We start from the raw sequence: 27,411 nt of genomic DNA, 5'->3' as shown, positions 1-27,411 counted from the left end.
GGTGTCGAGTCCCGTCCGCAGGTGAATTCCATGACGCTGGGCTTGCCATGAGACTTGAATCACTCTGCAACCACCACGAGGATTTTTTTGCGGAAATTCTCTCCATTCTAATACAAGCAAGCAAATCGATACAGGAAAGCAGTGAAAAAATTCTAGTCACTCTTGGACGTAGCACATACTTCTCTAGTCTTTCAAAAGCCCATTCGCGAACGCCCAACACCGCAAGCAATACTCAAACTTGAAAGAATCAGGCTCTTCCGTGTATTCCATATTCCCATTCCCCCACATCGTAACCTCCGTCATTCATTTTGTCGTTGTTGATCCACAACCTTTGCCGCTTCTACGAGGCCTTGGCAGCCACCGTGGCAAGCGCCTCGGAATCCGCATACTTTTCCCAGTTGGCAAGGATGTTGCCAATCTTGGGCGAGTTCGTCAGGCGGTACACGTCCTCGAAGTACTCCTTCGTCAGCTCAAACGGCTTCGCCGTGACGTTGGGGATGTATTTTCCAATGAGTTTGCTGGGGTCGATCGAGGTCTTGTGAATCTTCTTGAGCAGGAAACTCCTGAAAGGCTTGACACCACTGCGCAGGAAAGTGCTGTGGAAGGGCACATCGATGCCGCGCAGGGGAATGACAGCAAAGCCTCGCTGAAGCTCGAGAGGTTTCTTCTTGGCGTTGGTCTGCTTGGCGCTCTCCGTGATGATATCCACCAGGTGAGCCTTGACATCCTCAATGGACAGAGTCTGCATCAGTTGCTGAATGTCGATGCTCTGCGACTTGAGGAAGTTGGTGACGTTGGTCAGGCAGTCTAGCGCGCGGAGGTCACCGGCGCAGACGTACTGCATGTTGGCAATGTTGTAGTTGACAATCTCCAACAGCCAGCCGGTGACTTCGGATATGTTCTCCACAACGTACTGCAGAGCCTGCTCGTTGAAGGTCTTGGAGATGCGGCTAGGGTTGACGGCGCACATCGAGTAGTTGGAGCGGCCAGCCTCATCACGCTCGACAGCAACCTGCATGGTAAGACCACGGTAGAAGACGACGGACACCAGCGACTCGATGGGCATGACCTCGGCAAGAGCAGCAAGGGCAGCATATTCACCGAGAGAGTGACCAGCGAAGCTGCTGTCACGCTGGACGAGACCCTTTGATCTCATGTCCTCAAAGGCCGCCTTCTCCATGAGGGTCAGAGCAGGCTGAGTGAACTGAGTGGCCGACAGCAGACCGGTAGGGGAGCGGTAGGTGTACGAGGTGGTGGTCTCATCAATGTCCTTGAAGATCCTCTCAGTCTTGATGGTGCCATCGGCAGCAACAGTCTCAAAGGTCATGGACATGTAGTTCTGGCGGATGGCCTTGCCACGAGGACCACCGAAGTGGATGGTGAGCTCCTTGGGGTTGTTCTGGACAATGGAGGTAATGGCAAAACCTATTGGAAATTAGAGAATCGAAAAGTAAAATGTGAGGCTACCGGACTTACCGTAGTTGTCCAAGAAGTGCTTGTCGGCGCGATCCCAGACCTCGCGAGCCACGGGGCTACTGTTGTACAGGTCCATACCCATACCTTGCTCCTGCGAACCCTGGCCAGTGAAGACGTAGGCAGAGGTGGGCTGCTCAATCTCAGCCTCACCAAGCAGAACATTGTCCTCGGTCTCCTTGTTCGACGCTTCAATCTTGATAATCTTGCGACCGGAGACCATGCCAACGTGCTGGAGCTTGACGTCGATCTGGTCGTCGGGCAAGACCATGCCAACGAGATCGGCGTGGAAGCTGCGGACGCGACCAATGTTGTTTTCGGCAGCCCAGGTCTCAACCAAGCTGCGGACGGCCGCGCTAGAGTACATACCGTGGGTGATGGTACCGGGCAGGTTGGCATACTTCGAGAAGACTCTGGAGACGTGGATGGGGTTGTAGTCGCCCGAGACGCGAGCGTAAGTCTCGTTCGAGGCAGGTGCCTTGAGGGTAAGAGGGGACTTTCCATGGAGAGGGATAGGGTTCTCGAAGAGAACAGGCTGGTCGATCTTGGCACCGTTGCGCTCAAGGTAGTCAACCACGGGGTTTCCGTGAGAAGTACCGGCCTCGTAATCAACAGTTGCGATCTGAATGACCTCCTTGGTGGGCAGCTCAAGCAAGACTTCACCGACCGTCTCGACAGAGCTGAAAACAGACTTGGTCTTGTAGCGAACCAAGCTCTGGAGCTTGAATGTCAGAGTCTTGTCGAGGAGGTCAATGTCCGGGTCTTCGAGGCGGAACCATTCCTTGGAACGAAGGATGGCAACGTCCTTGGAGGAAGCAAGGTGCAGGTTGAAGGGAGTTTCAGACTTGCGTTGGAAAGTGTTCTCGAAGTCGGTGTAGGCACCACGGTACAAGAACTGGCTGGTGACCTCCATGACGGCCTCACCATTGCGCGTGATGGTCCCGCAAACCTCGACCATTTTTCCAGAGTCCTGGTTGATGACAGCGTTGACTTGAGCGGTAGTGTCCAAAATGTCGCCCTTCTTCAGAGGCTGAGCGCCGGGGATCATGCGGAATTCGTTCGAGAGGTGAACAAGCTTCAAGAGATCACCATCGATGGCTCTGGGGAAGATGGGCTTGGTGATGGCCTTCCAGCCAACGACAATGGCAAAGTCCATGGGGGCAAAGACCTCCTTTCCAGGACGGTCGACGAAGGCCTCGCCAGTGTTGCCAACAGCGTGAACAAAGTCGTTGATTGCCTCTCCGGTGATTTGAGCGCGGCCACCCTCAAAGGTGGAGGTAACAGAAGCGTCGAAGGGGCAAGCTTCATCGCCAAACCAGATCTTGTAGTAGAAGTCCTTGATCCTGTCGTTGCGACCCTCCATGACCTCACGGATTGGCGCGTAACCAGTCTCGGGATGGTAGGTGAACTTCAGGGGGAGGGCAACGGCCTTGTTCAAAGCGGTCCTCTCCTCGATGATGCTGAGGACGATTTCGTTCTTACCTTCGAGCTTGATCTCGACAGTCTTGATGTGCTTGCCGCCGTTGGAGGGCTCCTTCATGGTGATGACGGTGTTGGCAGGGTCATTCGGGTTGGTGATCTCGACCATCATGCCCAACGTCGGGTTGAAGATTCTGGACATGGGGTTGGTCTGGAACCTTTGGCCTTGGACGAACACGTCGACCGTGAAGAGGGCATGCCGCCAGGAGTAGGTCTTGCCAGCCAGCAGCTGCATCCAAGAGGTCGAATCGGGAAGGGCGGCGTTGGGAGCCGAAGACAGCCTGTACGTGACCTTGTTCTCGACCTCAGAGACGGTCAAACCATCGACCTCGACGACATCGTCGTGAGCACCAAGCAGGTGGGAGCCGAAGTACTCCACCTCGGGAACCTTGGATTCATCACCGTTGTAAAGATCCTGGAGCAGGTACTTGATGTGGCCCTCGTGGACTCCACCGAGGATGTCCTTAATCGGCTCATCCAACTTGGTCGAGTACTTGGCGGCCATGGGGCCCTGCAGGATACAGACCCTGCCGACATCCTGGTCAACGACGGCATCGAGATCCTCAGACTGCCAGAGAGAGTCCTTCTTGAAGTAGAACTCAAAGTTGTCATCAAGAACAGGGACGAAAGGCACAGGCTTCTGAGTCACCCTCTGGCAGAGCATGAGGAAATGCTGCACATCCTGAGCGTTGATGAGCTGCTTCTCGGCCTCGGGATATTCCTTGAAGAGCGCGTCAAGGAGCTCAAAAGGCTTGTTGAGCTCAGAAAAGTTCTGGACGAGCGAGGGCTTTCCGGGGCTGCTCGTGAAGCGCTCCTCGACACGGTGAATGAAGTCACCGGTGAAGCGAGCCAGCGAAACATCACACCAACGGTTCTGGTGCTTCACGTACTGAAGCTCCACCAGGCGGCGCACAACCTCGGCATAGGTCATCTCCTCCAGGTCACAGGGCTCGCCTGCAGAGTTCTTTCCGAACCACGGCTTTTGGAAGTCGGCGTTGAGCTTCTTGATGATGTAGTCACGCATCCTCTTGAGCTCGGGAAGGCGCTTAGCCTTGTCGAGAGCGAAGATCTTCTTGTCCAACTCGGCCCAGAAGAGCACACCACGGGTGGCAAGCTTGTGGATGGGTTCGCCCATTTCGGAGCGCACGGTGATGACGCCACCAGCAGGGCCCTTGTAAGTCTTTTCCCACTCGCTGTCGTCGACACCAGGGGCGTCGCAAATGGCTTGCTTGGCAGCAGGGGCGGTCATGGCCTCCTTGGCCACCATGACACGGCTACCGAAGAAGACACCATCGAAAGGCATAGGAGGGAAGCCAAACTTGGTAGACCAGGTACCGGTGATGTAGGGATAGGTGTCTTCGGCACCACCGAAACCGCTGCCAGCGATGAGGACAATGTTTTCACACTTCCTGATTCTGCCGTACATTTGCAGAATGGGCTGGTGGAAGTCTTCGAAAGAGTGGTGACCACCGCCACGACCGCCGGTCCACTGAAGAACACAAGGGAACTTGGGGTTGGCTTTGGCAATGTTGACAACCTGCTGGATAGCGTCCATGGAACCGGGCTTGAAGCCGATGTGCTTGAGACCCAGAGTCTCGATGTACTCGTTGGCAACCTCGATAGACGGCACACCAGCGCCAATGGTGAGACCCTCAATGGGAACGCCTTCGGCGCGCAGACGGCCAAGCATAGGAATCTGCCATTGCATGGCACGCGGGTTGACGTAGATCAGGTTGACAGAAATACCGCGACCGGCAGGAATGGCCTTCTCAATCTTCAGAATGGCGTCGGTCATCATGGGGTCCATGAAGTATCCGCCGCCAGCCAGCTCAATGTGGAAGCCCTCGTTCATCGTTGCTGCGACAAATTGAGGGGGAATAGTGCAGGGCGTCATACCGGCGACCATGACCGGAGGGAGACCCAGAAGCCTACTGAATCTCGTGTCGACGTAAGTCTGGCCAGCTGAGGTCTTGACGAGCTTGGGACCAAACTCCTTGACCCAGTCCACGGCGTACTTGACGGCGTGCTCTGCATCACGGTCGAACATCTCGGGCTTGTAGCCAACCTCAGCATTGGTTCCGTCCATGGTACCCGCAAGAATGACGCGGACACCAGTTCCCTCTTTGTTGCGGTTGGTGAGTACACCAAGACCAGAGATGCCACCGGGGCCAAAGTCGAGGATATGGGTAGCGTTGGGGAAGACGGTGGCCTTCTCCCAGTTCACAGGGTCCTGAGTGATCATCCGAACGAGGTTGGGAACAATGTTGTCGGTGGCCTCCTCACGCACGTCCTTGCCGCTGTTGGTGTCGAACATGGGAATCGTCAAGTCATTTCTGGAAATGGTGATTTCCTTGAGATCCTCGTCAAGATGACGGGTGGCCTCCTTCAGGTAAGGGCTGTGGAAAGGCGCAGTGATGGGCAAGAAACGGTTCACGAAACGAATCTTGCGCTCGGAGTAGGGAATTCTGTTCTGGTCGAGCCCAGTGGGAGCCTTGACTTTCCTCAGACGAAGATTGAGACCGTAGAGCGACAGAGGAGGACCAGTGACGACGAAGTTGCGCGCACTGTTGACCAAAGAAATGGCGATGTGCTGGTCCTCGGGCAAGTGCTGGTTCGTGGCAGCAATGTGGTCCTCGACGGCCTTGCGGGGGAGGTCGCGAATAGAAAGCATAGGAGTCGGAGTACCCTCGCCATTGTCGACCGAGTCCTGGAGAACGTTGGGAGCAATCGAGGTCCTCGGGTAGGCCTGTTGGCTGCGAGAACCAATCCAGAACAGCACTGTGAGGGCATCACGCGACGCCTTTTCAAAGGAGTCCCAGCTTCCTGCTGCCGCAATGGTCGCAGCAGTGACAACGCCTTGAGAATGGCCAGTAGTTCCACTGAAACGGCTCCTAATCTCGCCGGGGTGGCTTCCCAGCACCTTGCAAGTGACAACATAGTGGGCGAGCTGGGTGAGACCAATCAAAGGCAGACTGACGGGTGCAGAAACAAGGTAATCTATGTCAGGCTGCGATTCTCTGTTGTTGAGCCACCTCAAAACGTCCAGACCCTTCGAGTACTGCTTGGATACGCGAGTATCGCGCGAAAGACCCTGCAAGTGTGCCGCAGAATCGTTGACGAAATCTTCGACGAAGGAGGGGTAGGTGTTGTAGACCTCGCGCAGCTCCTCAAAGTACTCCTCGATGTTGCCCTGACCTCCGAAGACGGGGTAAATGGAGGCGTTTCCGTCCTGAACCTCGCGGAACAGCGCAGACTCGTGGTGCTTGATCGGCCTATCCACGGCAGCACGCGCGGCGTAGTATCCGCTCACGACCTGGAGCTTCTTGGACTCGATTCCGGGCAGGGATGCTGCAATGGCGTGCACCTCGTTGCCCTGGAGGAACGCGCGCTCAAACTCGTTAAGAATGAGCTTGAGAACCTCTTCGTACGAACCCGGGTCGTCGCCCTCCTCGACCTCGTGGGCAATGAAGCCCAGGTACCGGGCAACCAACTCGCACTCAGAGGAAGGCTCCTCATCTTGAGCACGCTCCTCGGTAGGCTCTGGCAGGGTCGACAGGAAAGAATCTTTGAGTTGTGAGGCGTTGAAGTGAAGGACGGTGGGGATGAGGAAGGTGTGCTCGAGCGAGCCGTGAGAGAGAATCAGAGGACGCAGATGCGACGAAGAGCGCGGGGTCGAGACGCCCGTCTGAGGACCTGAGCCGAGCATGGTTTCGGGTGGTTATGGCGGTGTCAAGCGATTAACTGGTACTGTCAAACGGTCAGTAGCCGCATCTAGCATCGTGGCCGCCGCGGGGCGTGCCGTAGGAGCTGCGCAAGCGTGGTGGATGAAATTTTTTTTTTTTCTCCTCATGTTTCGGGTGCCGTGGTAGATTGACGTCTTGACAGGCACAGGGTTCAATGGCAGTGTGCGAGACTCTTACCTTGGTGGTGGTGGTGGTGGTGGTGAATTGAAGGGTCTCGGAGATTTTCTGGCGCAAGGGAATTCAATCGTACTGCCGGACGGTGGTGGGCAGCTCCCTTGGCTGGGTATCGGTAGAGGGCGGCGAACAAGAAGAGAAGGCGCAAAAGAGTAGAAAGTGAAGCAGGCGGAGGAAGAGGAAGAGGAGGAGAAAGAGGAGGAGGAGGAGGGTGGTAATGTGGAGGCAGAGGCAGCAGACGGCGACGACGTTGGCTTTGGGGCAGCAATAATTGTACCGTAGGCCCTGAGCTGATTTGCGGCGGGCGGAGGGCGGTTGAGGGCTGCAACTGCAGGGGTGGGATTCGGTTGGGGACGTCAGCTATGCCGGTTTGCACCGGTGCCCTGGATCTTGCAACCCAGTGGCGTCGGCCGTCGGCCGGGCGGAGGCACCAGGGCACTCACACACTGCAGCTCAGCTAGCAGCGCACTGGTTGAGAGCCGCGCATGGGGAAGACTACAGTAACCGATTTTCGTTGGGCGCGTCAAAGCTTCAACGGGTCAAGCCAAATCTCTCAACACCCTTGAGTCCCCTCGCACGCCAATTGAACGCTGCGAATGGTCCTGGTCGCCCTGTCTCAATTCCTCTTCAATATCTTGCGCCGCCCTTTGCTCCTTCTTACGGCTGGCTCTTCTCCTCCTCCTCCTCCTCCTCCTCCTCCTCCTCTTTCACCCCGCCGTCGCCCGCCGGTCTTTCTTCAATTCGATCCGTCGTGGTAGCTCTCCAAAATTTATTCCTTACCTCGCCAACCCGCCGCAATCCCTCCGCCTTTTCTCCGCCTGTTGCTCCTCCACCGACCTCGTTCAGGCGCACGGTCATCCCGCCTTTAAGATACCCTCTCACTTAATTTTTCTCGCCTCGACCCTCTCCCTGCCCCGCCAACCGCCATCATGCGTCCCGAAGTCGAGCAAGAGCTCGCCCACACCCTGCTCGTCGAGCTCCTAGCCTACCAGTTCGCCTCGCCCGTGAGATGGATCGAGACGCAGGATGTCATCCTCGGCGAGAAGACGACCGAGCGTATCGTCGAAGTCGGCCCTGCCGACACCCTGGGCACCATGGCCAAGCGGACACTGGCCTCAAAGTATGAAGCACACGACGCCGCTCGTTCGGTGCAACGCCAGATTTTGTGCTACAACAAGGACGCAAAGGACATTTACTACGATGTTGACCCCATCGAAGAGGAGGCTCCGCCTGCTGAGGCCTCGTCTTCGCCCGCAGCTCCTGCTCCCGCTGCTGCTTCGGCAGCGGCCCCCTCTGCGGCGGCAACCCCGCCTCCAAGTGCTGGTCCTGCCGCTGCAGTGCCGGACGCTGCAGTTTCTGCCACGGATGTTCTGCGCGCATTGATTGCTCAGAAGCTGAAGAAGAGCTTGGGAGACGTTCCTGTCAACAAGGCCATCAAAGATTTGGTCGGGGGTGAGTTTTGTGGCTGTTGGAAGTTCCCTCAAGATTCCTGGATCTAACGAGTTTGCTAGGCAAATCTACGCTGCAAAACGAAATTCTAGGAGACTTGGGCAAGGAATTCGGCTCCACTCCCGAAAAGCCCGAAGACACGCCTCTCGATGAGCTGGGTGCATCGATGCAGGCCACTTTCAACGGCCAGCTGGGCAAGCAATCGGCCTCCCTTATTGCTCGTATGATCTCCTCCAAGATGCCCGGTGGCTTCAACAACACTTCTGCCAGAAAATATCTCGAGACAAGATGGGGCCTGGGCGCCGGTCGGCAGGATGGCGTTCTCCTGCTCGGTATCACCGTGGAGCCAGCAGCACGTCTTGGCTCTGAGAACGATGCTAAGGCGTGGCTCGACGACGTTGCTCAAAAGTACGCTGCGGCAGCTGGCGTCAACCTGTCTACGCCTGTGGCGGGCGGCGACAGCGGTGCTGCTTCAGGCGGCATGATGATGGACCCTGCGGCCATCGATGCGCTGACCAAGGACCAGAGAGCTCTTTTCAAGCAGCAGCTCGAGCTGTTTGCGAGATATCTCAAGATGGATCTTCGCTCAGGTGACAAGGCGTACGTCGGATCGCAGGAGACCAACAAGGCTCTGCAGGCCCAGCTCGACCTGTGGACTTCGGAGCACGGCGACTTTTACGCGTCTGGCATTGAGCCCCAGTTCACCTCCCTCAAGGCTCGTGTTTACGACTCATCGTGGAACTGGGCGCGTCAGGATGCTCTCACCATGTACTACGACATCATTTTCGGTCGTCTTACGGCTGTCGATCGCGAGATTGTCAGCCAGTGCATCAACATCATGAACCGCTCCAACCCGACCCTTTTGGAATTCATGCAGTACCATATCGATCACTGCCCGGCGGAGCGTGGCGAGACCTACGAGCTTGCCAAGGAGCTCGGCCAGCAGCTCATTGAAAACTGCAAGGAGGTCTTGAACACGGCCCCCGTTTACAAGGATGTCAAGATGCCCACGGCTCCTCAGCTCGTCATTGACGCGCGCGGCAACATGAACTACGCCGAAGTCCCGAGACCAGCAGTTCGCAAGCTCGAGCACTACGTCAAGGAGATGGCCGAGGGTGGTAAGCTTTCGGAGTACGGCAACCGCACAAAGGTTCAGAATGATCTGCAGAGGATCTACAAGCTTATTCGCCAGCAACACAAGCTTTCCAAGAGTTCCAAGCTTCAGATCAAGACCCTTTACAGCGACGTCATTCGCTCGCTTTCCATGAACGAGGGCCAAATCATCCCCACCGAGAACGGAAAGTCCCTCAACCGTCGCAAGGGTCGCAACGGCAGAATCAACGGCAACAACAAGCAGGGCAAGGTCGAGACAATCCCCTTCCTCCACCTAAAGCGCAAGGATGACCACGGTTGGGAGTACAGCAAGAAGCTCACCGGCATCTACCTAGAGGCCATGGAGAATGGTGCCCGTGACGGCTTGACCTTTCAGAACAAGTGTGCCCTCATGACCGGAGCCGGTGCTGGCTCTATCGGTGCTGAGGTCCTTCAGGGTCTCATTGCTGGTGGCGCCAAGGTCATCGTCACGACCTCCCGCTTCTCGCGTCAAGTCAACGAATACTACCAGTCCATCTACTCGCGCTACGGCGCTCGCGGCTCTCAGCTCATCGTTGTGCCCTTCAACCAGGGTAGCAAGCAGGATGTGGAGGCTCTTGTCGAGTACATTTACGACACGAAGAACGGCCTCGGCTGGGACCTCGATTACGTCGTTCCTTTTGCTGCCATTCCGGAGCAAGGCCGCGAGATCGACGGCATTGACTCGAGATCTGAGCTGGCTCACCGCATCATGTTGACCAACCTCCTCAGGCTTCTTGGATGCGTCAAGCAGCACAAGCACGCCCACAAGTTCGAGACTCGTCCCGCCCAAGTTGTTCTTCCCCTGTCTCCCAATCACGGCACCTTCGGTAACGATGGTCTGTACGCCGAGTCCAAGATCGCTCTTGAGACCCTGTTTAGCAGGTGGCACTCTGAGAGCTGGGGTAACTACTTGACCATTTGCGGAGCTGTCATTGGTTGGACCCGCGGCACTGGTCTCATGGCTGGCAACAACGTCGTCGCTGAGGGTATTGAGAAGTACGGTGTCCGCACCTTCTCGCAGCAGGAAATGGCTTTCAACCTTTTGGGCCTCATGTCGCCCGCCATCGTGAACCTCTGCCAGGTCGAACCCGTCTGGGCCGATCTCAACGGTGGATTCCAGTACCTGCCCAACTTGAAGGACCTCATGACCAGCCTCAGGAAGGAGTTCACCGAGACCAGCGAGATCCGTCAGGCTGTTACCAAGGAGACTTCTGCCGAGAACAAGATTGTCAACGGCGAGAAGAGCGAGGCCTTGTACAAGAAGAAGACTGTTCAGCCTCGCGCCAACCTCAAGTACGACTTCCCCAAGGTCCCCGACTGGGAGACCGAAGTCAAGCCTCTCAATGAGAACCTCAAGGGCATGGTCGACCTCGAGAAGATCGTCGTCGTCACTGGTTTCGCCGAAGTCGGTCCTTGGGGTAACGCTCGCACTCGTTGGGAAATGGAAGCGTACGGTCAGTTCTCTCTGGAGGGCTGCGTCGAAATGGCTTGGATCATGGGTCTCATCAAGAACCACAACGGTCCTCTCAAGGGCAAGAGCTACTCTGGTTGGGTTGACGCCAAGACTGGTGAACCCGTCGACGACAAAGACGTCAAGTCCAAGTACGAGAAGCACATTGTTGAGCACTCCGGCATTCGTCTCATCGAGCCAGAGCTCTTCGGTGGCTACGACCCCAACAAGAAGCAGCTGCTCCAGGAGGTTCAAATCGAGGAGGACCTCGAGTCGTTCGAGGCTTCCAAGGAGACTGCTGAGGAATTCAAGCGTGAGCACGGTGAAAAGGTCGAGATATTTGAGACGGACTCTGGCGACTACACCGTGCGCCTGAAGAAGGGTGCGACCCTGCTCATCCCCAAGGCCCTCCGCTTCGATCGTCTCGTCGCCGGACAGATTCCTTCTGGCTGGGATGCTCGCCGCTACGGTGTCCCCGAGGACATTATCGAGCAGGTTGACACCGTCACTCTGTTTGTTCTTGTCTCGACTGCTGAGGCGCTTGTGTCTTCTGGTATCACCGACCCCTACGAGTTTTACAAGTATGTCCACATCTCCGAGGTCGGTAACTGCATGGGTTCTGGTATCGGTGGCTCTGGTGCCTTGAAGGGCATGTACAAGGACCGCTACCTCGACAAGCCTCTCCAGAAGGATATTCTCCAAGAGTCTTTCATCAACACCATGAGCGCCTGGGTCAACATGTTGCTGCTCTCTTCGACTGGTCCCATCAAGTCGCCTTCTGGTGCTTGCGCCACCGCCGTTGAGTCCGTTGACATTGGATACGACACCATTGTTCAGGGCAAGGCCCGCATCTGTCTTGTTGGTGGTTTCGACGACTTCCAAGAGGAAGGCTCATACGAATTTGCCAACATGAAGGCCACTAGCAGCGCCGAAGACGAATTCGCTCACGGCCGTACCCCCAAGGAGATGTCTCGTCCTACTACCACTACTCGCAATGGCTTCATGGAATCCCAAGGCTGTGGTATGCAAATCATCATGGATGCTCGCCTTGCCCTGGACATGGGCGTTCCTATCTACGGTATCCTTGGCTTTACCGCCACTGCTACCGACAAGATTGGCCGTTCCGTCCCAGCTCCGGGCCAGGGTGTCCTCACGACTGCTCGCGAGGCTCCTTCCAAGTTCCCCTCGCCTCTTCTGGACATCAAGTACCGCAAGCGTCAGCTTGACCTTCGTCGCCAGCAGATCAAGCAGTGGCAGGAGTCGGAGTTCCTCTACCTGCAGGAGGAGATTTCCGCCATGAAGTCCCAGGGCGCCGACTTCAACGCCACCGAATACCTCGCTGAACGTGCCGAGCACATTGAGCGCGAGGCTCAGCGCCAGGACAAGGAGGCTCTTTCCAGCCTCGGCAACAACTTCTGGAAGCAGGACGAGAGAATCGCTCCTCTGCGCGGCGCCCTCGCTACCTGGGGTCTCACCATTGACGATCTCGACGTTGCTTCTTGCCACGGAACTTCGACTGTTGCCAATGACAAGAACGAGTCTGACGTTCTCTGCCAGCAGATGAAGCACTTGGGCAGGAAGAAGGGCAACGCGGTTCTCGGTGTCTTCCAGAAATACTTGACGGGTCACCCCAAAGGTGCCGCCGGTGCGTGGATGTTCAACGGTGCCCTCCAGGTCCTCAACAGTGGTCTCGTCCCTGGCAACTTCAATGCCGACAACGTCGACAAGAACCTTGAGAAGTTCGACTACATGCTCTACCCCAGCCGCTCCATCCAGACGGATGGCATCAAGGCTGTGTCGGTCACCTCTTTTGGTTTCGGTCAAAAGGGAGCCCAGGCTGTCGCCATCCACCCCAAGTACCTCTTCGCCACGCTTGACTACAACGATTACGCCAGCTACAAGGTCCGCGTCGAGGCCCGCCAGAAGAAGGCTTACCGCTACTTCCACGACGCCCTTGTCAACAACACCATGTTCCGTGCCAAGAGCAAGGGTCCGTACGAAGAGGCCCAGCAGAGCGAGGTCTTCCTCAACCCCACTGCCCGCACCGTCGTTGACAAGAAGGAGAACAAGTACGCCTACCCCGCCCGCCTCGAGGCTAAGAAGGATAAGAAGGCGGAGGAGACGCGTCAAATGGTCGAGTCGCTCGCCAAGGCTACAGCCACAGAAAACTCCAAGGTTGGTGTCGACGTCGAAAACATCGATGCGGTCAACATTGAGAATGAAACATTCGTGGAGCGCAACTTTACGGCCCAAGAGCAAGCGTACTGCCGTAAGGCTGCGAACCCGCATGCTAGCTTTGCCGGCAGGTGGAGTGCCAAGGAGGCTGTGTTCAAGGCGCTTGGCGTCGAGGGCAAGGGTGCTGGAGCTGCGCTCAAGGACATTGAGGTTCTGAGTGACGAGAAGGGCGCCCCGGTCGTTTCTGTAAGTTTGCTCCTCCCATGACACTTGAGGGTCTGGCCAAAGAGTCGTTTACTAATGCCATGTTTAGCTTCACGGCGATGCGGAGGCTGCGGCCAAGAAGGCAGGTGTCAAGGCGGTCAATGTCAGCATTTCGCACAGTGACAGCCAGGCCATCGCTATTGCTTTCTCGAGCTTCTGATGGCTTTGACACTCTCACCACAATGACGCACGACAAGGACGGTGTAGAAGACTAAGCAGAGAGGAATTGCCATTTTAGAGAGCGTTCTTTCACGCCGTGTATGTTATGGATTCCGGTCAGCTGGCGTTCGGGTTTGGTTCTTTTGCTCACGGAGGAGTCGGCGGGATCAAGGAAACGCGGCTAGACCTGCAGTTCTAGATTAACAGAGGACTTAGATGTGCTGCATGCTGTAAAAGACCTGGCCAATAGTGTTGTTGATGAGGCACCGATGTATCAAAGTCGTTCTAGGACGACTCCGCACTGGTCCGGCCGTCATCTTGGCTGCTGCCCCTCTCTGTCTGTTGCTGACGTGGGGGATTGTTTACCTTAGGCTCAGAAACGGCCGTGACGTTAGGGGTGTGCGGACAAAACTCCTCCGGTTTCCGATCTGACTGCAACCAATTGGACAAGCCGTAGACGTCGCCACCATGGTCTTTTTGCCAAACAGCATCGATGAAGCCTCCTCTTTTGGGCATCTCTCGGTCGGGATGTGCGATGCGGAATGCGGAATGCGAGCGGAACGCGGAAATCAGACATTGATGACACGCAGCTAGACGCGACGCATGGTGTCATGTACCACCACACGGCCGAACCGCAGAATGATCTACGCTGCAGGAACTGGAAAACACATGAACGGCTGTGCAGACATCGCTTTGGCGTCTCTCCATCCGGCAGGCGGTGTGCTCGATTACTGGGATGGTGGTGTGACTGACGGCTTCTATCAGCGTCTCTCCCGGTTAATATCGGCGGCACGCACTTCTTTGCTATTCCTCCTTCATGTCCTCGCACTTCATGCGAGATTGCCTCGCCAAGCGCCAATGCTCGCAGCTCGCTCTTACTGCTACGCTTCTTCCAACGAGGCGCTTCCGTCGCCATTGCTGCATGTGGTGTGGAGAAGTGCCGAAAGGTTTGTCACTTGGCTCCTCGTGGTTCCCCTCCGTGGCTGATGATGTGCTGGTGGAGGAGCTTCAGCCACACGCCAGGCGGCTGGAATGGCCTGCTTTTGGAAGTCAATCGCCGCACCGCGTCGGCGATTGGCAAACCATAACAGCGCAAACGACCGACGTGTGCCGCCCACGACGCTCGTCCTATCGCGTCCCTGTTGTGCCTGGCAGCTACACACGGCCGGTCGTTCGTATCCGCCCGGCAGTGGATCCTTGATTCTCAGGGGACTAGCGGCGCACTCTACGTGACGGCACGTCGAAGTGTCCGATTTTGGTCCCACTGTATGGGAAGTCTATCGGCTCAACAGCTTCCCAATGCCTCATCGGAATGCAGTCGGCGTTGTGAGTACTACGTTGGGTATTCCGAACGGCTTCTCCGGACTCGTGGAAAGTGCGGAGGCGAAGGTGTTCAACAGTGAAAGCATCGAATAATGATCTGCTTGGGCCAGCCATAGTGTGTGGTGGCCTTCTTGGAAAACCACGTTGTCGAGCGGGGTTGAGATGCATCTTTCCACTCATTGGACAATTCCTCGGACGGGGAAGCCGTTGCAGGGCTCCCACTTCATCAATTGATCACCGCCAGGGTATCCACCATCAGGGACCCGCTGCAGCAAGCAATCCGGCATAACCGGCAACGCCAGAGAATAGACTTTGGTCTGGTCCGATGGGATCATCCCGCCGTCAACAGAAGCCAGTGATTGGAGGGCTCCCCTTCCACTCCAGCCTTACTTGCAGATGTATCCTCTACCGTAACGAATCTTTCCATACCCAGCAAAGTTGAGCCAAAACAGGGACAGGGCCCTACCCAGCTCGCTGCCAGTGGTTGTGAGCACCCCCCATGAGCCTCAGAAGCCGTGGCCCATTCGAGAAGGACCAGGGTCTGCAACAGGAGCTGTTCTAGCAGCTGTACCACTTGACAATGCTCCATGGGCGCTGGGTGAGGAAGCTTTGCGTGCGCGAAAAGGCTCTGTGCGAAGGCGAAGATACCTTGAACGACATCCATGAAGTGTGAAGGGCGGCTCCTCTGTTTGGACGGATTGTGGGTGGCCCAATCAGTCGATGGTGGGATCGACGATGTAGTTGTAGCTCCATCCACTGAGGTGTCGACAGCTGCTGGGCCGCCTTAAGCAAGTTGGGGCGCACATATGCCGTTTTTCCTGCAAGCTGTCGTATCTGAGGTATATCAGCTCGATTCGCTTGATTCTCCCCATTTCTCCCACGAGCGCCCACGAAAGTCACGGTCCTTCTCACCGTCAACTTTTGGTGCTGAGAAATAAGCATTGCTTTTTTCTTGGTTTTTCCTCACCGCATCCGCAGGCTACCTTCCAATTTTACCGATTCAACCCTTATCCTCCCGATATCAGGCTTGCGGAAAATTACACGCGTGGTCCATTACCATCGGCGGCATCAGACCGCCTTCTGGGCCAGCCCAGACTTATACGAAGCCAGCAAGCGCGAAAACCTAAATCATTCGGTGGCTCTCTGCGTGTCAAGCAAGTTTCATGGGGCAGACATCCCAGCTCTGCACAGGCACTGATCACCGCGGGACTCTCTGATCTTGGTCTTTGGCAGGCGATCTATAATCTAGACCATTGCCTTGCACTCCAACCCTACTTTGACTTGCGTCCATCTTTGGTGGTCATAGTCACTGTGCCTGTGCACCACCTCACAGACCACAGCTTCACTTCCACACTACACTTGCATCACTTCTCGCCTAGCAGTTCCTTCCTGTCGTATTCAATACCGCAGGTTTGGGGCTTCTAAAGGACCACTCAAATCTCTCCAGACCACGATGGCACCCATCGATGGCAACGCTGCAACCACAAGCAGCATCCCGTCGTTCGACAAAGGATGGCCAACGAGTGCAGCCTCTGTTGTTGGCACTACTGTTCCTATCACTGCCGTCATGCTGATGTTCGTGTTTACGCGAATATACACCAGCGTGTTCCTCACTCGCATGTTTGGTTGGCAAGACATCCTGGTTTTCCTCTCAGGCTTGATGACCGTGGGCAATACGGTTGTCACATGTTTTGGAATGAGATACGGCCTCGCCCATCACGTTGGAAGCATCAAGATGTCCGACATGGAAAAGGGTTTGAAGGTCAGTACTGAACAGTTGTCGTCCGGATTATGAGATCTGACGAGCCTTCAGTGTGTATACGCAAGCCTTTTACTCTTCCCACCAATTGTGGCTTGCACCAAAATTGCTATCTGTCTGGGGTACCGTCGATTATTTCCCGGGGACGCCAACCGGTGGTTTTGCATGGCTTTGATCGTGTACTGCCTCATGTGGGGAATTGCTGCCTTATTTGGGCAAACGTTTGTGTGCACGTAAGTCGCTCTGTTCCAGATTGCTGATTACCTACTCACTCTTCTCAGTCCTGTAAATCTCTTCTGGACAAAGCCGTTTGACGAGTATCGCAACTGTCAGAATGTCCGGGCTCTCGTCCAGGCTACCGCTGCACTGAACAGCCTAGGAGATCTTCTGGTTTACCTGTGGCCTGCCAACTTTCTCTTCAAGCTGCGAGTGCCATTGAAGCACAAGTTTGGACTCCTCACCCTGTTTTCCGTTGGTTGCTGTGTTGTCGCCGCTTCCATCTGCCGCATGGTTTACATCCCACGTGGACTGGCCCCCACCACGGAGATTCTCTACAATGCTGGAGACCTTCTCCTCATCGCCTCGATAGAAGAAAATGTTGGCATCATATGCGCTTGTCTCCCCCTCACAAAAGTCTTCCTGGCTCGACTCTTCCCGCGTTTCATTATCGGCTCATCCAATATTGCGACTCAACCTGGCATGTTAAGCTACATGCCACCAACGTTTCCCTGCTCTCAGTCATACTCTCCCTCTCTCACGGGCCTTACTGGTGCAACGGCCACTCCCGGTGGAACCATCACCACGACCGAACTCTCACCTAAATCGTCATCGACTAAATCACGCAAACCGTCCCTGCCCGAGTCGCACCGACGACCATCCCTTCCGATATCAAAGCCTCTCGAGCACCGACAGTTCGACGTTCCTATCATTGCCGAACCGAAGCCAGCCATGACGAATTCCACGACGCCATGTAACTCGACCATGCAAACTGGCTCTGATTCCCGCGAGACCCCGTCGCGACAGCCGGCTTCACGCCCCATGACTCCGACTATTGCACCCTCTCCATCCCTCTTTAGCTCCCCCGAGTCAGTTGACCGCTTCGCCTACAAAGACCCGAACGACACGGAACGTCGTCTCCTCGCTGAAGGTCTTGGTCTCGAATCACCCCGCCGCAGTCCAATGTTTCCGTCTACCGCCACTGTCAAACCGCAATCTTCGCAGAACCCGTCGAGTCCATCTGCCGGACGAGTCGAACGCACTGCCAACTATGACGGTGTCGGCAAAGTTGATTATTTCGTACTGCCTTCGATGGCCGGGAACAATATGCCCCGCAAGCTCAGTCCATCGCTCAAATCTCCTCCACCTCAGCATTACTCACCCGGCCGACGTAACTTGGGAGGCGGCGGTGGCGGCGGTCCTGATGTTCCGTCTTCCAATAAGCTGAACTCGGGTCTTGCTCCCGTATCGATCAAGAAATCATCCGCCCCCACGTCTCCGTCTTCGCCCTCGTCAAAGCTGAGCCCGAAATGGAGTCCAAGGTTGACTCAGAAGCAACCCCCCACGGATCCCTTGGCCTTGCAAAAGGGAATTCTAGCGCCGTTGGGCATGGCGGGAGATGACAGCAGTAACGTCAGTCTCAGCGGGGCGTGGTTTGCGAACTCCAAGAATGAAGGCAGCGTGGGGACCCTCAGCCGTGAGAACAGCTCGAGTACGAGAGGCACGATCGAGGCGGTTGAAGCGATGATCGGTGCTGACTGCGGACGAGACATCTTGCCACGGAGTATGGCGGTTCGGTCGTAGGTGACGGGGTGATCACGGCGATGGGGAAAAAAGCAATACTAGACTGACACGCTTCGTGCCGATATGCCAATGACGGCACGGTGAGCGAGTGGATAGCTACCGACAGGACATCGCAAAGGATGAAAAGTTGTGCGACAAAGCTAGCTGGCTATGCGAGGCGCCTGCGGCGTTGATACCCCCCGACTTTCCCTTTGTCTCTACTTCATATCCTCGCTCCTTACAGCCAGCACTGCGTGCTCATTTTCAACGGGGGTTTGTTGCATCTTCTCCATCTCGTACTTTCACATCCTTTCCTTATTTCCTTCACGACGGACACGACAGGCGACGACGTTCAAGACTCGCACGATTACACGGTTGGACACTCATTCATTTCCTGCATTTTACATGCACTGTTCTATACCACTCCTTTTTTCCTGTTTCGTCTCTTTTCTCTCTTTCTTTTTTCCTTGTCCAATAGACCGCCCGCAAGGGATGCAGACGAGACGAGACGCCGGGCCTGGCGATGCGTCGCTCCTTTTCACATGCGCTGCGCGTAGGCCCTTTGTACAACTACCTGTAGATATTTGGAGAAAAGTTTCGTCTTTCGCTGGGATGTATCAGGGCAGAGATTGAGGCGGAGGCAACAGGGACGCTACCCAGGATACGATCAGGCTCATGCACAGCGTGCGACGAGTCCAGAATCGAGATTTGACAAATCGACAAATTGAAGCATTTGCTGCTCAATGCGCTCCGACCGCGATTATGGCATGGTGAATAACAGTGGCTTCCATTCGGCACATGAATGAGTCGAAGCTTTGCCCAGCCCTGCACTGCCATTTGCGTAGGGCTGGCCATGGCTGTCGAGATGGAGGTGTGAGAGCTCATGCGACTGGCTCTCGAGCACACAGCCCACACACCACCAACTACACATGCAGCAGGCCTTGCATTCGCGTCCGCCTCACTTGATTAAACCGCTCGTCTGGGCGTGGGTTCTGCACAAGACTTGCATGCATGCATGCATGTATGCACGCAGGTCCACCCACACGCCAGGAACAGGCACGCGACCTAATCATCATCTCAGCTATGTGTGTGTGTGTGTGTGTGTGTGTGTCTGTGTGTGTGTGTGCTTTCCTGGTCTATACCTACGCGACCCAAAATAGACAGCTTTGTTCACTGCGGGTTAATGGAATCAGCGCTCTAATCCCTACATTTCTCCCCTACATACCTACCTACCTACCTATCTGCCTACCTACCTACCTGCCTGCCTGCCTGCCTGCCTGCCTGCCTACCTCGGCACACCTCCCTCCCTCCCTCCCATCCCCCACTTGTAACCAACTCTACCCACCGCACCACACCCACCTCCTTACCCGTTCGGGCCAGTCCACTCGTTCTCGATTCCGCGCCTGCGCGCCTCTCACGACTCGAGTCGTCCCTCTTTCAGCGTTCAATAGTTTATTCGGTCCATCGTTTCACGCCTCGCTCAAGCACTACACCCTAACCCTGTTCCCTCCGCTGCCACTGCCACCACCTCTGATTGACTGAGAATGCGTGGGGATTCCCGCGATGCGCGCATCCCTGGCGTGCGCCAACGACGCCGTCGGTCGGTCCTTACCCCCGTCGCCTTTCTCCCGATTGGGCGACTGGGGTTATCCCAGGAGCACGTGGCAGTGATCTCGGTCTGTGGCCATGGCGTTGGTTGAGGCAATAGGGGGACGTGTGCATAAGTGATGGGCGTCTTGACGTAAGGATGCATGCATACCAGCATGCAAAGTGCTCTTGTGCATGCTGAGAGATGGTTAACGTCAACGACACCTTGGAACATGCTGTGTGTGTGCGTGACGAAACCGCAGCAAACACTGCGATGGACGGATGACTTGCGCAGCGCACAGCGTCAGATTTCCTAACAATGGCAGTGATTGTAACGGCGTCGCGTCAGCCACGAGCGAGCTGTGCTGAGCCCGGACACCCCGATATACAGCGGCTTTCCACCATGTTCACTGCGTAGGTTGATCGCAAAAGGCTTCATCACCACATGCTTTTTCCTTTTCCCCCTTGAGCTCGGCCGAGGGGTTGCGAAGCTCAGCTACTCCAACCACTCCCTTCCTGAACTGGCTAGAAGCGTCTGGATACAGTGCTTGAGCTGACGACGATGTGGGACTTGCTTTCCGTTACGCCAGCTCGTGGGCTCCGTTGTTTCTCTGCCTGCTTAGAGCGAAGTATCGCAACTCAGTCGCGCCATTCCGCGAACCTACTTGGTTAGATAGAGTGAAGCACAGCCGGTCCTGTCTCCGCGTTGTCAAACACCTAGGTACCTACCCATCGTATCCAGCTGGCGTATGCAGAGCGATAACAAGGTCGCCGCGGAAAAGTCTGTCGGAAAGCAAGAAACATCCGGACTTTCCTCAACGGGGCCGCCGGCCGTATGCGTTGATCCTCTTTTCCGAGGCACGATAGGATATTGCAGCGCCGTCGACCTGGGCTGTGCGAAAACCTTACCGTTTCTCCGGGTGTAGTCGAGGAGTCTGGTCTGTCTCGCTGATCAACCATTGCGAAGCCAATGTGCATGGACCTCGTCTCTTTTGTCTTGCGATTATGCTCGCCGACATGGACACGCGACGCGCTAGCGCCACGTTGCTACGCTGCCGCGTTGGTGGAAGTCGTTGTTTGCTTCACTGTATGCTTAACTCATCGTGGAAGCGGGACTGGCGTCGGCTTGCTCGGTCCTGCCATTGGTGGATAATCGGGCACTGTAGCTTCATGGCGCCATCCTCGTGACGGGACAGGTTTTCCGTCTGGACCTTGAAGAACTGGAGAGCTTGCGTATGCTTTTACAGTAGCACTTGTTGGTGTTCATGGCGGCGCCAGTGCCAGCCACAGCTGGTACTGATTCGAGTCCTCTAGTATGAAAGACGGCAGAGTGTGTCTTGACTAGTTCGCCTGCGGTGATTTCCAGGGGTATAGATGAAGTCATTTCTCGGGAACGTTGCAGGGGTAGTGACTGAGATTTGTTGTTCGGAAAAGGGCAATTCCGGCTCCATGACACTGTGGTTGTGAGTTCATCGCTCAGCTTGGATTTTTCCAGACTGGCAACCTATTCGGAATTTCCGAAGAGCGAAGGGAAAGAAATTCGCCAGAGTAAACTTGTAGACTCAAAGGATACTTGAGTCGGTGACGAACTTTGTTCATGAATGCCAGCTTACAATACCCCCTGGCCTGCCAACAGTCATGTCCAGTGCTGGAGCTCTTGCTATGCTAATCCTCCACATTCCAGACCTGTTAGCTTAACAAGGCAGTCCTGCGGTTGTTCTTCATGGCATTTTGTCTAGCGCGCGAGAGTGCTAATGAGCGAGGATCGACTAACCCATGCCGCCAAGGCAACAAGTTCTTGTCTCTGTCTGAGCCAGGCAAACACCAAGAAATCGGCCAGACTCAAGGCCGCTTCTACCTTCTTTCGCATCAACTTTGAGTGAGCCCACACAAGCTGCGACTAGCAAGTCATTGCGACTCAATTCCCAGGCTCACAGACACCGAGTCATCGCCGAATCTAGCAACAACTCGTGAGTGCCGTGCCTAGGTGGAGGAACGTACCTTAGTTCGGTACGTAGCGTGGGCATCGTTGCAACCGCAAGTGTGCAAGCTGGCTTCAGAAACGCTGCCAGTCAATAGCCACTATTCGCGATGCACAGCGGCGAGTACAGGGATGCTACAGATCGACTGCGGGAACGGGACGGGCGGGAGCGCGCGTTGGGGGTGCGGAAGGCTCATGGAAAAACTCCTTGTTTGGTACGGAAAACAACTTCGGCCACCTCGAGCGAGCAGGTACAAGCGTTGAGACTTTCCGAAGCACGAGGCGGTCGGGGCGAGAGTTGGGTAAAGTCATCACGGTAGGCTTTGCGGCGCAGCTTGCCGTGCTGGCTGGAGGGAAATTTCCGGGTCCGGTTGAATGTTGGAGAGTTGGGCAGGGGGTTACGCAATCGACGTTTGTTGGGAGTGGCTTTGGCAGGGGTGTCGAGATGCATGCCTTAGGATGGAATGGGTGTGAGTGAAATCTGCCTGCGCAGGACCGGATGTGGTGTTGGAGAAGTCTGCTGAGAGTGGTGTTTTCAATTAACCACCGATTGTTTGGGAATTTGTGCATATCAAATTGCTTGAAAACCATGTGCGGTATCTTTCCTTGGTCGTGAAGGCAGGGGTTGAGTGTCGTGCCTGAGGTGCGGACCGGAGCGATGGAGCGGAGACAACCGGCAAGATGAGGAACCTGGCTTGTGTGCCAGAGCTATCGGCGGCTTATTGTTACTTTGATGTTTTCTTTTGGGTAGCCAATGCTTCTGTCGAAAGCACCACTCGCTCCTCATATCTGACTTCTCACATACTGTCAATGGACTTGATGTTTGCTTGAATAGGACCTACCTCAAAACGGCAGTGAGAGCCGCAGATGACCTGAAATTTGGCACAAAAGTGTTCCAGTGGACGCCACACGCGCCATGTCTCCAGCGCACCTTTCCTCCCAATCTCAGAAAAAGCTTGGGCGAGTTTGCTTTCGGAGAACCCCATGTTCAGCATTTGCTGCTTCGATGTCCTCAGGATCTTTAACCTTCGCCAGCGATGTATCGGCTTTAGTTTCGCAAGGTCGTTGCGTTTGCGAGGATACATGTAGTTGGAGCGCTGTGTCGGTATGCCATTACAAGAGACAGCATTCGGAGCGGAGCGTAAGGCAGTCGATTAAAGGCCTGAAAGCTGTCGGGACTGACTTGATGGAGATATTTCGAGTAAGAGAAATCCTGGTAAGACGGTGATTTCGGTCAACAGGAGCGTAGAATAATCCCGGGGCACTGTGACGTTGTCTTGGAAGGTTCGTGTTGACGCGCAGTAAATGGCGGGGACGCTCAAGTCATGCCGGCAGGCAGTCGCGACAGCCCATGACTCGGACTGGCAACAGCCTAACTGTCTCGCTGCCCGTCGACTTCCACCATCATCACCTCATCACTAATCCTTTGGCTTACATCCTGTGAATGTCTACCCCAGATCCACAGACTGAAGCAGACAAAAAGTCTGCAGAAAAGTCATGGTCAGGCCCCGTCAACGACAAATGGGCCTACCGCGCAGCGGTGTTGACAGCGATCGCGATCCTGAAGCATTCTCGTCGTCATCAGTCGGGTGGCGTTCTAATGCTTTCAACTCATCTGTGTGTCAAGTACGGCCCTTCTAAAAGCTTAGCTGAAGCCTCCACTATGAGGTTTGTTGCCCACCACACGTCAGTACCCGTGCCCAAAGTCCACTGTGCCTTCACTCACAGTGGATGCACGTACATTGTGATGGAGCGGATCAGAGGCCACATGTTGGGCAAGGGCTGGGTCTATCGCAGCCAAGAATCAAAGGAGTGGATTCTATCGCAACTCAAGAGCATGGTCGAGCAAATCCGGCAATTACCAGCACCTGGACCTGAAGTTTCGAACATTGATGGAGGCCCGCTGTATGACCCTCGCCCAAGTATGCCCGGCCCTGACCTCCACTTTGGGCCCTTTGCGACCATACAAGAATTCCACGAGTATCTGCGCAACGGCATGGAAATTCATTCAGATTTGCCTCAAAAGGTCAATGAGCTTATCCACTTCCATGACGGCCCTTGGATTGATCCTGTCTTTACACATGGGGACCTGAGTAGCCTCAACATCATGTGCGAGAACGATAAAATCACGGGAATTGTTGATTGGGAGACTTCTGGATGGTTCCCCTACTATTGGGAGTATACAGTGACTTGTCAGGTGAATCCACAGAATCTGTTCTGGAGCGAGGAAATCGACAAGTTCTTGAAACCTCTCCCCAAAGAGCTGGCCATGGATAGGGTACGACGCGAGTATTTTGGCGGCGGCTTCTAAGCAACCACCGCATTGGAGCAGAGAGCTTTCTGCGAATTCTCATGGTATCGTCTCTCTCTGTTCGATCAAGTCGTAGGTTGCTGCCTTTTCCATATCAAACTCCCCCTTTCCATCGAAGCGGTGTTGATTTTTCTTCCTTTCACAGAATAGCAAAGCACCATCCCGCACTTGTTTCCAGTCCAACACACTGGTTCCAATTGCCTTTCCGTCTGTCTGAATACTCAGAAGCGCCTCCTTCACCCACTCGACACAGTTCCACCCGTTTTGGTTGGGTCGGATAGGAGTCCCTCGTATTAATTCGACAAGACGATTCTTCTTCTCCACCTTGCCAATCATTATTCTGACGAGAAGCGCATTGGTTGCAAGAATCATGGTCGAGCGTTCTTCTAGCTGCCATTCCATTCTCCTCGTCTTGGGATTCGACACTTGTTTCGCATGATATCGGATTCCTTTTGAAGTTCTTGACTCGGCCTTTGGTCCAACCAACAGGGCCCAATGGTATCTACACATGAATTCCGAGTCAGTACTGTCAGCGAACCCTTTGTGGACAGAGTGATTAATTACTTGTCCTCTCCACCAGGCATCTTGGGCGCACTGGCTCCACGAAGGTACAAGGCGACGTAGAGACGGTCTTTGTGGCCTGGCATTGGGTTTGAAGTCGTTTCGGAGTCTCAGAGTTCGTGGTTGGTATGTCTGAATCTCTTCCAAGAGCTGATTTGCTTTCTCGGAGCACTTCGAATGGATTATCTGGACGTCTTATTCGACTGTACTCTTCCAATATATTTCCATCGCGATATCTATTCTTCCACCAAAGCTCCCCACAGGACGCGGCGCTTACACATGAGCGTCACGCCCGCTTGGGTTCTATTCTGATCGAGGAACATTCTCATCCAACAATTTGAGCCATTCTGTTTCGCATATCGCTTGTCTGATGTTTGGCACAGGGGGTGTGGCACAGCTCTCGATTAGCCGCTGCTCCTGCGGCGCAGCATCTTCGATACGCTCACATCAATAGAAGCCACCCATTGATTGGGTCCATCTACGGCGAAAGCGAAGTACTGCCGTCTACTGTGTCCAAATTCCGGCAGAGGAGCAGACTAATTTTGGTCAACCTCGTGGTTATTGCATGGATCTTGAACACTTTCTAAGTGCTATAATACCTAAGGCCTTAGTGATTAACCGGTAAGTAAAACTGCAAAAATATCTTAATCTAAACTAACTAGCTACTCTCTAGATTAGCGGAGGCTCTTAGAACTAACTTTAGCATTACGATTCTAACCTTTAAAAAGCGCTACTCCTTCTCTATTCTAGTTATCCATCGTTACTCTAGTAAAGCGTTCCTCCTTTTAGTTAGTTAATTAATCCGGATAAGAGCTCTAGGGTTAGTAAAAAAGGTCTAGAGCACTAAATAGACTAGGGCTAGGACGATAGATTATAGTATATATAGATAACTAAGCTATACTATACTACCTCTAGACCCTATCTAACCTACTAGGCTAAGGACTATAACTTTAAGCTATAGATATAGGCTACTTAATTATAGCTAGATAAGGTAGTCTTACCTTCTTATAGGCCCTAGGCTATATAGGGATTATGTTATAATAGCTATCACGTAGTAATAACTATTAGACGCTAGTAATATAAGTATATTATAGCTATACTATTATACTATCGCGCGATCACTTAATAAGTTAAAGATAATTATAACTAAGCTATATAAACCGGCTAAGCTATATAAGCTAGTAGAACTAATAGATAATAAATACTACTAAGGATATATAGCCTACTTAATAGCTAATAAAACTTTACGTAGTAATAAGAAGATTAATTTCTTATCTATTTTAATAATATAACTAAAGTAGTAATTCGCGTAGTAAAGAGAGAGTTTAGTTCTCATTTTACTTCTTATATAAATATATATAGAAGATAGAAGAGTACATAGCATCTTCTATATTTATAATAATTAAGAAGGCTTTATTTAACTTTATCTTTTAACTACTTAACTTTAATTAAGTTCTTTTTAATTTTATATACGTCTAACTAAGTAGATAGCCTCTAGGTGAAAGCCTATATATTAGCTGCTTAATAATTCATAATAGATATAGAAGATTATTCTAGGTATTATCCCTATCCTACTTTTTTATTACCTAAGGGAGGTGTTAGAATACCTAAACTAGGCATACTATATATATAGCCTAAGCCTTATACATAACTATCTATTATTTAAGAAGGAAATTTAAGTCATCTTAGTAAGGTATATTAGTATTATCTAAGGACTAAAGAGCATTAAGTATATATTAACTATAGAAGTCTTTATAAGGCTATAGTATAGTATATAAATATTAAGGAGGCATCCTCTCTATACCTACTTATAAGAAAGTAGAAGACTATTCTATACGTAGATAGTATAGCTAAGAATTAAGCCTATATAACTAGTACTTAAGAGGAGTCTAGTAGTTAATAATAAATACCCTTATGCGGAGGTACTAAATTACCTTATAAATTAGAGGAAGGAAGAGGATAGGTGCTCCCCTTCTTATTATAATCTTTTTATTCCCTATTACTAGTTAAGCTTAATATATAAGTATAAGAGAAAGGTCTTTTTTATATAATATAATTTTAGGTTAAAGAAGCTTTTAGGCATATTCTACTAGAAGAAGCTAATAACTATTAATCTAAGATTACTCCTCTTATAAAGGGATAAACCTAGGATATTACTATTTATATAAAGATATAAATTAAGACTCTTAAATAAGTTATCCTTAACTTAGCGGAAAGGATTTTAAATCATTAAACTTTATTACATGAAGATACTATTAAGTTAATAAGTTTATAGTATTTAGAAGAGAATAGATCCTAGAAGAAGAAGAAATATATACTAAGAGTGCCTAACCTACCTAAATTAATAAATAGCTAAAACCCTATATATGAGTATTAGTAGCTCCTTATAAATAATAAAATCTATAGTAATAAGGACTACTTTAAAAGAGGTACTACTATAGATACTAAGGAAGCTATTATAAGTTATATCCTCTCTAGGATATAGGGTAAGGTAGTATAGTATTTAGTACTATTTCTTTATGCCTATATAAAGATAGATAATCTAGTCCTTAATACTAACTTATATTACTAGCTTAAGTAAGTATTTAAGAATCTATACCGGTGAAAGGA

General features: G+C 53.2%; 5 protein-coding genes across 5 annotated transcripts; 3 read left to right on the top strand and 2 right to left on the bottom strand.

The window, feature by feature from the left end:
- Positions 1-291: 291 nt before the first annotated feature.
- Positions 292-6,709, bottom strand: IWZ02DRAFT_55495 (acyl transferase domain-containing protein). The gene is made up of 2 exons (XM_066770884.1): positions 1,477-6,709; positions 292-1,425 (listed from the first exon to the last, which is right to left on the bottom strand). The coding sequence occupies exons 1-2, from the start codon at positions 6,656-6,658 to the stop codon at positions 341-343; spliced, it is 6,267 nt and encodes a 2,088-aa protein (XP_066619905.1). The 5' UTR covers positions 6,659-6,709; the 3' UTR covers positions 292-340.
- A 1,004-nt stretch (positions 6,710-7,713) lies between these two features.
- IWZ02DRAFT_55390 (uncharacterized protein) lies at positions 7,714-13,696 on the top strand. Its single transcript, XM_066770883.1, has 3 exons — positions 7,714-8,321; positions 8,381-13,323; positions 13,391-13,696. Exons 1-3 carry the CDS (start codon positions 7,799-7,801, stop codon positions 13,499-13,501), a joined length of 5,577 nt encoding a protein of 1,858 aa, XP_066619904.1. The 5' UTR covers positions 7,714-7,798; the 3' UTR covers positions 13,502-13,696.
- Positions 13,697-16,639: 2,943 nt separating this feature from the next.
- IWZ02DRAFT_351420 (uncharacterized protein) lies at positions 16,640-17,260 on the top strand (the record flags this gene model as incomplete). The annotated part of the gene is made up of 2 exons (XM_066764249.1): positions 16,640-16,815; positions 16,864-17,260. Coding segments are annotated over 2 exons (573 nt in total), but the record flags the coding sequence as incomplete, so codon positions are not given.
- Positions 17,261-23,279: 6,019 nt separating this feature from the next.
- On the top strand, positions 23,280-24,484 carry IWZ02DRAFT_55359 (kinase-like domain-containing protein). Its single transcript, XM_066770882.1, has 2 exons — positions 23,280-24,284; positions 24,386-24,484. The coding sequence occupies exon 1, from the start codon at positions 23,374-23,376 to the stop codon at positions 24,238-24,240; it is 867 nt and encodes a 288-aa protein (XP_066619902.1). The 5' UTR covers positions 23,280-23,373; the 3' UTR covers positions 24,241-24,284; positions 24,386-24,484.
- Positions 24,280-24,887, bottom strand: IWZ02DRAFT_383101 (uncharacterized protein; the record flags this gene model as incomplete). Its single annotated transcript, XM_066765258.1, has 2 exons — positions 24,280-24,742; positions 24,805-24,887. 2 exons carry the CDS (start codon positions 24,885-24,887, stop codon positions 24,280-24,282), a joined length of 546 nt encoding a protein of 181 aa, XP_066619901.1.
- Between the last annotated feature and the right edge of the window lie 2,524 nt (positions 24,888-27,411).

The sequence above is a fragment of the Phyllosticta citriasiana genome (genome assembly GCF_038021145.1).
Source record: "Phyllosticta citriasiana strain CBS 120426 chromosome Unknown IWZ02scaffold_12, whole genome shotgun sequence".
Classification (NCBI taxonomy): Eukaryota; Fungi; Ascomycota; class Dothideomycetes; order Botryosphaeriales; family Phyllostictaceae; genus Phyllosticta; species Phyllosticta citriasiana.
Note: the sequence above shows the minus strand (reverse complement) of the source record. Positions and strands in the feature narration are given on the sequence as shown.